The sequence below is a fragment of the Centrocercus urophasianus genome, unplaced genomic scaffold, assembly GCF_019232065.1.
Source record: "Centrocercus urophasianus isolate 14NV4802_14NV808 unplaced genomic scaffold, USGS_Curo_1.0 seq_12, whole genome shotgun sequence".
NCBI lineage: Eukaryota > Metazoa > Chordata > Aves > Galliformes > Phasianidae > Centrocercus > Centrocercus urophasianus.
In genome coordinates, this window is record NW_024884364.1 from 43157444 (window position 1) to 43169054 (window position 11611).

Sequence of the window (11611 nt, forward strand, 5' to 3'; positions counted from 1 at the left end):
GTGGTTTGACGTTAAACATGGTACCTTGGCTGAGCTGGATCAGAAATGTCAGGAGGACGTAACACAGACTCCATGACATGACTCTGGTCTTGTTTCATTTTTAAAAATGTTGACAAGCTGACTTGGTTTTGGCGAGCTCTGCAGCAGATCAGATGTCACCTGCCTGTGCAGTGGTAATGAGGCTGTATCAGGTATCACTCACCTTCCTGCAGCTCGTGTGAAAACAAAAACACCAACAGCAACCCTGTGCTTAGAATGAGGCTAATGTGTGTGCCTCTACCTGATCTCAATGGTACTCACAGCCTTCAACCAACAGCCCCAGATGCTGAACAGCATAAAGTCGATAAAGTTGCTATCTCGTTTTACATGTTGTTTTGCACTGTCTTAAATCCATTTTTGTGCTTTCTAATCACAGAATTTATTCCATTTTGAAAGGCTTCCTTGTATGCCAATGTGTGCACCAATGCGTTTGGCTCCTGAAGGAAGCACTCCCTTCAACATCAAACCTGTTTGGCCAGCCGGTGACCAACACAAGGGGTGTATCCTGACAGCCCAGGAAGGAAAGTGCTTGTCTTCCTGGGCTTGACTGCATCTCTGGAGAAGCAGAGAGCTAGACATGCACTTGGGCACTGCACGAAGCAGAGAGAAGTGAAGGTTGTAAGTTAGGATAGTATGGTTAGGTTGCGGTGGGACTCGATGATCTTTAAGGTCCACACCTAAAGGGAGCTTACAGCTAGGAGGGAAATCAACTCTTCAGAAGGGTAGATGACAGCAGGACAAGGGGAAGTGGTTTTAAGTTGAGGGAGGGAAGATTTAGGTTGGATGTCAGGGGGAAGTTCTTCACAGAGAAAGTAAGAGTTCTTTACAGAGAGTGAGGTGCTGGAACAGGCTGCCCAGAGAGGTTGTGGATGCCCCATCCCTGGAGGTGTACGAGGCCAGGTTGGATGGGGCCATGGGCAGCCTTTAATGTTAAATGTGGAGGTTGGTGGCCCTGCATGTGGCAGGGGTGTTGGAGATTCATGATCCTTGAGGTCCCTTCCAACCCAGGCCAGTCTGTGACTAAAGTCTTTTCCAACCTGAGCAATTCTATAATTCTGTAGGCGTGGGATGCATCTGGATCGAGCCTTGCAGTAAGCAACAAGCAAGCCATGGCCGTGACACCTCCCTGCTTGTGCATCTAGGTTTCATCAGAACGGGGTCGTGCGGCCCCACCACAGGAGCCAATATGGCTCCACGAACTCCGTCACGGAGCCCGGGGCCTGTGAGGCCACGGTGAGCTTCCTGGCAGCAGAGCCGTGCCCCACGGCAAATCGATCAGCGGAGCAGCCACAAGAGGAGGAGGGGGAGGAGAACGAGGCGGAGCACCGCCCGCCCCATCCCTCCCGTCCCTCCCCTTCCGGGCCGCCCGCCCTTTCTCTCCGCCGCGCCGGTGGGGAGCAGCTGCGGCCGGCGCTGCCGCCGGGACCCGCCCCGCTTCCTCGCCGGGCACCTGCTCGGGGCGGAGCGGTGGCGGCCGGAGGAGCGGTGGCAGGAGGCCGAGGTGGCGGTGGCGGCGGCTCCGGAGGCGGCTGTGCGGGCGGTGAGTGCGGCGGGGCCTGGGCAGGCCCGGCGGGGTGGCGAGGGCCGGGCCGGGCGCTGTGCGGTGTCAGTGCCACTATCGGGCCCGGCCCGCGCCGGGGGGGTTGACAAAACCGCAGTGGTTCCGCGGGACGGCCCGGCCTCGGGGCGGCCGCGAGGGGAAGAAGCGTTGGTGTCCGTCCGTCCGGTGGCGGCGGCGCGGTGTGAAGGGGACGAGAGGTCAGCGGGCATCGCTGCGCTGGCGGCTGTGCGGCCCGCACGGTGCCTGCCCCCGTCCCCGTCCGCGCGTGTTTGCCTGCATAACCGCGTGTGATGCACGGCAACGTCCCCGGGCCGAGCGCCTGCACCCCGGAGCTCGGGTTGGGCCGAAGGAAAGTGGACTGATAGCGGTGTGACCGATGCTGTGCTGCGTTCCGTGGTTATTCATCCTCAGCTGAAGCTGCGGCACACCGGTAGGTTGGAGGGGAGCAGCAGCGGCGGTAACGGTGTCTGCATTGCTCACCGCTGTCCTGAGTCACTTCTAAATGTAGCTTAGGTCCCCAAGGGTTTAAAACAAAGGCTGCTCAGATTGCAGGGAGATTCTTCTTACCTGCTTACCTGGCGTGTTTGTGGCCTCGAGGAGAGACAGAGCCTGTCATCAAAGTTTGGCCAAGTGTGAGAGGCTCCAGGAATCGCGCAGGGGGAGGAGGAGGAGGGCAGAGGTGTGGAAGGGCGCTGGTAGAAGATGGGTTGTGGCAGTCTCAGATCTGGTGCTGGGCACAGGGGGATGGAGGATGCAGTGACTAAGATTTTCCCCCTGGTTTTCAACTTTTCACTCTGTAGGACTGCTAGGATTTTTTTTTTAGGAATTAATTTAATGTTGGCGTTGATGAGGTGAGCTGAATTAATTAATCTCCTTTAGTGGCACACCCTATTGTACTGATAAACAGCTGTCTTAGTGAGTGCCCATGTATTCCACTCCTCCACATCTGCCGCTAGCAAAATAACTGGTATTTCTGCCAGGACTTTTGTAAGAGCTCTCGCACCAACTTTCCTTCCACCTATGGTGTAATGAGATGGGCCTTGTGGGCGTTCACCTGTCGGGAGACAACACAGGTTGGGTTCTCTTTCTGTCCTGAGTGGAAGTGGGCTCTGCAGGGAAGGAGGAAACATCCCAGGAGCCTTCCAGAAGGGCTGGTCTCACTGGTGAGCACAGCTCTGGTTATCCAGGTTCTTGGCAGCAGCACCTGTGTGTGATGTTGCTGATTCTACAAGGCTTTTGAGTAAATAAGGCATTTCTTTCACTTTCTGCTTTTGTGACTTAAGATTAAACAGCAGACGTCTCTGTTACTACAATTGAGGCCTGTTGGATGGCATTCAGTAAGCAGGAAGCTGTGTGGTTTTTCTGTTTTGTTTTTCTTAGGCTTAAATATTAAGACAATGAAAGCATTAATTTTTAACATGCTTCTGACATCTCCTTAGGACTCAGTAAGGAGAACTGGCTGGGGATATTACGGTGAAATTTAAGGCTCTGTAATAGATGTATGTTAAAGACCTTTCATTCAGTGTGTTATAGAAAAGGCTAGTCAATACATTCCAGCTGCCTGCCGTGGGCAGGGCTGCCCCCCACCGGCTCAGCTGCCCAGGGCCCCATCCCACCTGGCCTCGAGTGCCTCCAGGGATGGGACACCACAGCTTCTCTGGGCAGCTGTGCCAGCACCTCGCTGCCCTCTGAGTCAAGGATTTCCTTGTCACATCTAATCTAAACTTGCTTCCTTTTATTTTAAAGCTATCATCCTTTGTCCTATCACTGTGCTCCCTGATGGAGAATCAGTCCCCATTTTTCCTGTAGGCCCCTCTAGGTACTGGAAGGCCGCGATGAAGTCTCCCCAGAGATTTCACTTTTCCAGGCTGTATAAGCTCAGCTTGTCTCCTTAGGAGACCGAGAGCTCCAGGTTCTCCTGGTACTGGGACCACAGAGCTGAACATGGTACTTTGGGTAGGGTCCTATGAGAGCAAAGTAGAAGAGGACAGTCACTTATGTCCTGCTGATCCTGATTCTTTTGAGACTGACATAAGTAATTTATGTCAAAAAAATGTGATGCAGGCTTACTTTGGTCAGTCTCTTCCAAGTTGACATTGTAATCTGTTTTTCTACAAAGGTAAGGCATTGCCTGCTAATTAGTGCCATTAAATGGGTTAGTTTTAAATGAGACCATGTTGAGCTTAAGTTACATTCCTTAGTAGATCAGCTCAGGTATTTTTATTCTTTTGATCAAACTCACTGGGCAAGGAAATACTTTCTGAATACCTCAAGGAATTACATACACTAAACAGGTGTATCAGTGAGAAGTATATACTAAAGGTAGGACTGTACTTCCTGCAGCTCGTCTTCATCCTGCTGTGAGTGTAAGGGGAATCTCAGAACATCCCAAGTTGAAAGAGGTCTATAAGGATCATGGAGTCCAACCCCTGGCTCCACACAGCACCACCCAAAATCAAACCCAGTGTCTGAGAGTGTTGAACTCCAGCACTGGTGGCCGTGCCCACAGCCCTGTGCATCCCGTTCCCCGCCCAGCGCCCTGTGGTGCAGCCCCTTTCCCTGACCCCCAGTCGCCCTCCCCTGACGCAGCTCCACGCCGTTCCCTCGGGCCCTGTCGCTGTCACACAGAGCAGAGCTCAGCGCTGCCCCTCTGCTCAGGCCTCCCCTCAGCTCCTCTGCTCTGGGCTGAGCAAACACAGGCACCTCAGCTGCTCCTCATGTACACTTTGCTCTCCAGACCCTTCATTATTATTGTAGCAGGATAAAAGCCGAAAAGAGAGAAGAAAAATATTTCAAACCTGCAGTGACTGAGTTCATGGGAGGCTGGAGCCATGATAGCTGGGAGGGGAGCTGGCAGGAGGAAGGATCTGAGTGGGCTTTGCAAGGGTTGTGACTTGGCAGTGCAACGTGCTTGGTGTGACTGCTGACTGGTGGTGCTGGTTCCTGCTATCTCAGAATTCCTTTCTCTGAGCCACTTTGCCACAGATGCTTTTGAGGGTGGCATGGACTGGACAAGGAAATTTGGTTAAGGTAACATGGTGCTAAGATAAGTCAAGCCATAACCTTGGACATGTGAAAGATTCTTTGAGAAGAACAAAAGCCCAGGAGGACGTTTCTGTAATTTCACAAGAGCGCTCATCAGATAGGAGAGCAGTGAGGAAACTGCAGATGGATTTCAAATCTAGGTCTTTGTCCCACCCTGTTCCTTGGTATGTTTTGCCCAGTGAGAAGGCAGTGACTATGTCACACTCCACTGACACAGGTTGGGTGCACCAAAACATCTTATTAAACGTATTCTGAGCAAGCTGCTGCAGATACGATCTATAATCACATGTATTCTAAGCAACCAATGTGTTAGCCTATGACTAATTGGTATTTGAGTTGGGGAGGCCTTTATTGGCATAGGTAAGGGTAAATTGGGATGTGTAAGGTTGCACAAATTCTGGGCAAAGTAAGTTAGGGTAGGAAGGGTTATACAGCCTGTCTTGTCAATGGGACTGTTGTGAGGTGGATACTGAAGGGCAGCGAGGTGTGGGGTGGGAGCATGCATACTGGGGAGGTCTTGGGTCAGCTGAGGGGAGATACAAAGGCTGTCTTCCAGTGTCATGATTTTGTATGCTTTATACATGGTTCACCATGATAAGCAATAGGGAACAAACTGTTACAAAGTATGCAAACTAAGATGTGGGCAGGGGTATGAAAACCACGTGATCTTGCAGAGAAGCAAGATCATGTGGGAAATTGTTTTGAATTCCCCAAACATGAGGGATTGTTTATATATTAATCTTCACTCAATTCTATGAGCTCTGTGTTTTTGCCAAAGGTGCCACATTCTCCTTTCCTTGACAACTTCTGGTTGTAGCTCAGGCCCTTGGCAAGAGTGTTGCACATAGGCAAAGTGGGTTAGAGATGGTTGGAGGTGAGTGGAGTGCCAGAGGCATAGCTACAGCCTCACTTGACCTGCACAGCTAGGGGCAGTTTGGGCATAGGGTGGGTACTGGGCCTGTTCTCCAGCCTTGCAGGACCTCTCCCTTTTTTTAGCAGACGATGCTTGGGTCATATTCCACAGTCTTTTGCACAGATTTGTTATCTCTTCGTTGCCTGTAAAAAGAAACAGTTTAGAAATCCCTCAGCTGGGTTTCATTGCCTCAACAGTGTGTGTGTCCTTGAATTCAGTAGCTGCTCTCAAGCTCACGGCTTGTAAAGCTGTCATGTGTTCTGCCTAGAGGGAGTGTGTCAGGAGTTACTCTTAGGGCTGGCAGAGCCGTCAGTCAACGCTGGATGCCTGTCTGACAGCCATCAGTCAGTTGGAGCCCTTTCTGCCACTTCCAGGAAGTTCATGTTGCTGTGTCCCTGTGCTGCTGGCTCTAGACACAGAAGAAGGTCTGAAGTGAGGAGTGTGAGGCAAGATGGTTGAAGGCCAACTCATGGCATCCTGCATTTAGCCCCAGTGGGGCTTCTAGCCTTGCATCAGGGTGCTAACTGGGAGCTGGGGTTTGGAGGTTGAAGGTGTTGAATAGAAAAATGAGGGGAAAATGAGAGGCTGGCAGCCTCTGCTTGTGATGGTAGTGTCCAAGCCAGACTGGGAAGCACTAAGCTAAAGGTCATGTGAAGTCTCACAGCAGTTCAGAAAGGTTCTAGCTGGTTTGCTGGAAGACGTGAGTCTGCTCTTATGCTCTTTCTGAGACATTTTCTGTTGCAGGCAAGATTTGTGTATACCTGCCAGCTTTGTTAAGCAGAGTCATGCTTCAGGAAGCAGAGTTGTATGTCATGGTTCAGCTCCACGTTTGAGACTCCTTTCTGAGCAGTAATGTCAAAGGAACTTGTGTGTTCAAGAGCAAACAGTGCTTATGTCCTGCTCAGGCAATAGTTGGGGACACATGCGTGACAAGCTTTCACTTAGCTATTTTAACTTATCTGTTAGAAAAGTTGCCAGTCCTATGCTTCTTGTTTGAGGATAAACAATATTCTCTGTTGCTTTAAAATCTCTGAATTGTCTGGATTGCAGCTGAAGATTTGATTTGATTGTTTTTCTGTCTGGCTGTGTTGGTGCTGACAATCAGTTTCTGGTTTCTCTTTCTTGATAGGCCCTAGAGCACTACATGGCATGCTCTGGCATGTCCCTTGCAGTTCCTTGTTGATCCCAGCCTATAAGAGAACCATATGAGAAGCTTGCAGCTGCTCATTTCCTTTTAGAGGAGGGTGGAAGAATAGTGAACTAGGTGGCTTTTTCAGTGAGGGTCAACATCTGTCTTTGTGACTGCTGTATGATGTAACTTAGGAAATATTTGCTTAGCCCTTCCTCTTGTATGATGTTTGGGAGGCAGTTGCAGTGACAGACTGGCAGTCCTTACAGTGGGATAAGAAATGCCTCCCTTCACCACAGGGGAAATGACAATTTAAGTGGCGAATGCTTACTCCTCTGAAATTGTCCTTAGTTTACAGCTTAGGGTTTCTCCTGCCATCTGTATTGTAGCTGATGGAAAGTACCCCTGAAAGACACACAAAGCAGTTGATGATTTGTGGTCTGTTTACAGAGTTAACTACGTCTACTCCATCTGTGTCCTGTCTGTAAGATTTTAGCTGTTTGGGGCCCACTGATTGGGACTATTTGCATTGGCGAGAACTCTGGTTCCATTCAGCTGGATGGTTGTAGTCTATTTTGTGTTTTTGTGTGTGTTTCTTGCTGGAGAAAATCAGAAGTTGGAGGCTAGTTTAATTCAGAAAAGCAACTTCTTAAAAGTCAATGGTCTTACTGAAAGAATGTGTATTCTAGTTGATGTGTCCCAAACAATTTCTGGTTGTTCCCAAATTACTTCTTCTCAAGATACATTTTTCAGGTTGTTACTAGAAACTTCAAGAAAGCTCTGGTTTCCAAAGTGTAGAATCAGAGGAGAGCTGGAAGCAGGCTGAAGGCAGTTTCTCCTTAGAGAAACATTGCCCGATTTCCATTCCAAAAGTCAAGGCAAAGAAAAGAACTGCCTAAACACAGTTACTGATAACTCCTGCAATGAGTCACTTATTGTTGTAATGCAGTGAATGTGAGGAGCACGATGCACCTAGTAATACTACTTCTTAGTTACAAACATTTTTACACGCTTCAGTAGCGGTGGAGTCATACAAAGTACAATGAGAGAAGTAGGTGGAATGCAGGATCCAGAGTGCAGCAGGTCCTGGCGTCTCTGGTACTCAAGATGAGCTGATCTTTAGGAGGCATCTGGATGGCTCACTTGGGAACTGCAAGGCCTCTGCTTCTTTCCAATCATTCTGTGGTAGAAAGGCTTACTGCTTAGTGCCTTACGGCAGACTTTCTTTTGATTTGGAACTGTATTGCTGATCTGGGATAGAGGATTTAAACCTGCGTTTAGCAACGTGCTTAGACATTCTGTGTAGATGAATTCATGACTCTGGTATTGCAGTGGGAATTTTGTTTGGCATTGTGTGTTTCCTGCCTTCGTATGCTATGTGTTGCATCTTTAAATTGGCTAAGAGTGAATTTCTTAGTTCTGGGTCACTTTTAGGAGGTGCATTAAAACAAGTGAATGCTTTCTTTCCACTAGGGCGTGGAAATGACAGTAATCCTGTTTATCCTAAGGCGAGGTCTTGAAAATACCATCATTCCTTCTTTTGCTTTTAGTGCAATTGTTTAGCAGGTCTGGAAAGAATAAGTCATATTTGGGTATGGAAGTTCAGATTCTAGATTGGTTGCTGTGTGGCATTGCATCAGAATCTAAATGATGATTTTGGTGAGGCTTCGTGGTACTCTTGTGTTTTTAGTTTTTACCTATTTTTAGAATGAAGAATAAAGTTCAGAACTGAAGGGAGGATAGAAAACAAGAATTTGAATGGCATGTGAAGCAGTCACTTTAAGCTTATAAGAAGAGAGAATAGTAATGAATCTTCAGAGCTTGTGATACATTCATCTCTTGAAATGTTTGCAGGAGCAGTTTTCTCATGTTTCTGACGTACTGTTTGGTTTGATAGGGTGCGTCCGTACTTGTGAGAAGTAGGAAATAATTGCAGCCACACCATTATTTATTTTTGAAAAATACTTGCTGTGAGTACTGGTGTTAAAATACCTTATTTAACTTTGGCCAGTAGAATCTGTGAGTGAACAAAGGGCCTAAATTGAAGCCATGCAGTCCTCAGATGCATGTCTTTGAGATCTAGGAGGTAATGCTTAGCTTTGTGTCTGAATGCTCAAGGAACAAATTGTGTGTGCCATCTTGGGGTACTTCTTTCTTGCTTCACTGTCCCTAGCAACAGTTCTTAAAGCTTTATGTCTCGCCTCATAGACTCGCTGCAGAGCAGATACTCTCCTAGAATGTGTGACTTCTGAGATCTAGAATTGTGCTGTTACTACATCTGGCAAATAATAGTTCAGTTAGATTACAGTCCAACTTAATGACTAGGAAGTGAACATCTCTGGAATTAGCCTGAAATGTGGCAGATTATATACGTGGTTTCCTAGCATCCATCTGTGGTGGTGGGTATTGGAGGCATGCTGTGTGTTCTCAAAGATAGCGCTGTTTTATCCATGATAGAATCATGCAGAAACAAGATATACCAAGGGGTAATATCTGACCAAGTAGTATGATGTGGGACTAGGGAGAACATGTGTAGGCATGGCCCTGCATGTTTTTTGTGAGCCTTAAAGCTTGCTGGTTTGGCTTTTTTTGGTTCTGTTTTTTTTCCCCCCTTCTTTCCTTTCAATTTCAGTTGATGGGGTAAAAGGTTTAGTTATAAAATACAGATCTGAGTGCCTTGAAGTATCAAAAAGTCTATAGTGGCTTTTCTGGAGCAGTAGACCTGGGAAAAGGTTTGTATGGTAAAAAACAGAGTATAAAAGAACACTGACCTGTATGCGTTCTTCTAGTTTCCAGTTTCAAGTGGCTGGTTGTTCATTAATTTCAAAGCTGTTGATGGTTCTGTTTTTGCCTCTATTTATATTTCTGGCTTTTACAGCATCTTGTGGTAATTAGGAGCGGTAGGCTTGGGTATGTGGTTCAAATTCCAACTTCTACCCAGTTACCTGATAATTTTACTCTGTTTTACTCCTCGTGTTTGCTAAATAATGAATAACTGTTCCATTCTTATTTACCAGTCACTAGTGAGCTTGTATGTCCTTTCTTTACTTGTTTTCCAAGAGTTTCATACCTTTTCTTGAAGAGCACCAAGAAGGATAGACTTCATAGATCTTTCTGATGCTTCTGCATCTTTTTATGAGAAGGGATTCCCAAAGCTGCTTCCAGGATTCAAGAGCAATCTGTCTAGGTAGTGGGTTATTAGCAAGTAAAGTACAGAAATGTATCTTTTGTAGATAGTTTCATTTGGATGAAATGTAGCAATACAAATATTAACATTGGATGGAGCAGTAAAAGCTTACAGGAGGTCTGTATTGATGTAAAAGCGTTGGTATTACAAATTGTGTTTATTACAAATGTGAAGCTCAGCATGTGAAATGATGCAATGAAAGCAAGTACTTGTAAACTTCGTTTTAAAGCTAGCTCACTGTCCCCTGTCTGTCATCTGTAGCATTCAGTGCCTCCTAGTATTTACAGCATTTTTATGTTTCTGTGTATTGCTTGAGATTAATAGCTTAAAGCAGAATTAAATTATAGGATGTGGGGAGAGAGAGATGAGGCATAGCCAGATATTTATATCCTTTACAATGAAAATAAACTGTGTTCTAAGATCAGCAATTAGGATAAAAGTTACTTGCTTTAAGATGAGAACTAGTAGTGAAAATAAAACTTATTTAAAAAGTATGCCACACCTCAACTTTAATGCATCTGATGCTATCCTGGTTAAAAATGTGCCCCTGTTGGAAACTGTAGTGAGTTCTTTTATCATACCAGTGAATTGTATCATTTTTACAGCTTCAAGAACTTCATATAAACGCATGAGAGAAGATGACAAGATCTAGATCAAGATCACCACGATGGAAGCAAAGGTAAATGCTTTATCTTTAACTCTGCGTGCTCTGGAATGTAGTTCTGAAAGATTTATAATGAAGTCTTCAAACATTGCAGTTAATGGACGTAGTTTCTTTTGCCAAAGATGCATTTTAAAGAATCCTGATTTGTTTTTCAAAGTTCCTTTCTGTAACATTTTTTCCACATCATAATTTTGTTACTAACTTTTTTAAAAATGGGGAAGATTAAGCTTTCATTCTTTCTAAGAACCTTGTTAGGCTTGAATATTTTGGGAATTTAAACTGCATGAAGTACCAAACTCCAAGTACTGAGCCAGTTGAACTTATTTTTATTCCAACTCAACCTGATGTCTGTAGCTTGCTTATGTTTTGCCTCTTGGTCTTGGATAATCAAGGAAGTTTATTGAATAACACAAGCATAATTTTAGAGATATCCTACCTGCTTCATACTGTACTGATGATTAGGAATGTCCTTTGAGTGAACAGAGGGAAATGCCTGAGCTCTCATAAAAATGTGAGCCCTAATTGAAACAGTCAAACAAATTTTGGCGTGGCAGTATAGGTACTGGTGGTAGTTGTATAGCTTACATAGTTTTATGAAGATCTAGGGTCTGATTTTGAACTTGTTTGCTGAAACAGAGGAATTGATTATGTCACATACTATTTTTGTAATATATGCATAAAGGAAGTAACTTCTTTGAATTCCTTTCTAATGCTATTTTCTGAGAATATACAGTGAATGCTGTGTCTGGTTTTGGTCTGGGATTACTTTCTGTTTCTTGCTAGTGGCTTGTGCTGCTTTTCTTTAATGGGATTTTGGCTAAAAGACTCAAGTTGCTTTTGTTTTTCTAACTGTAAGTCACAATTCAAGGCTGAGAAGGGTGCTACTGAACTTATAAGAGCAGAAGCTGCAATAATTGTATAAAATGTGTATATGCATGTACACACGCACAAAAAGACAAAAACGGCCTTTCTCAAACTACATTTTTTTTTTGTTGGGTTTTTTTTGTTTTTTTTTTTTTTTTTTTTTCAGGAAAGAAGTCTACCTGTGTGTTGTTTTCAGTAAAATATCTTAT

General features: G+C 45.6%; 1 protein-coding gene across 8 annotated transcripts in view; it reads left to right on the plus strand.

The window, feature by feature from the left end:
- The first annotated feature begins 1513 nt into the window (after positions 1–1513).
- BCLAF3 (BCLAF1 and THRAP3 family member 3) overlaps positions 1514–11611 on the plus strand; it is a 34015-nt gene continuing 23917 nt past the window's right edge. For 7 of the 8 annotated variants that reach the window (XM_042809814.1, XM_042809822.1, XM_042809820.1 and 4 more), the window contains exons 1-2: positions 1514–1579; positions 10480–10553. In XM_042809814.1, the coding sequence (XP_042665748.1) occupies positions 10513–10553 (41 nt within the window). In that variant the 5' untranslated portion in view covers positions 1514–1579; positions 10480–10512. Of the gene's footprint in view, positions 1580–2005; positions 2031–10479; positions 10554–11611 lie in introns of those variants that run through there. The other variant, XM_042809815.1, reaches the window with a different exon arrangement.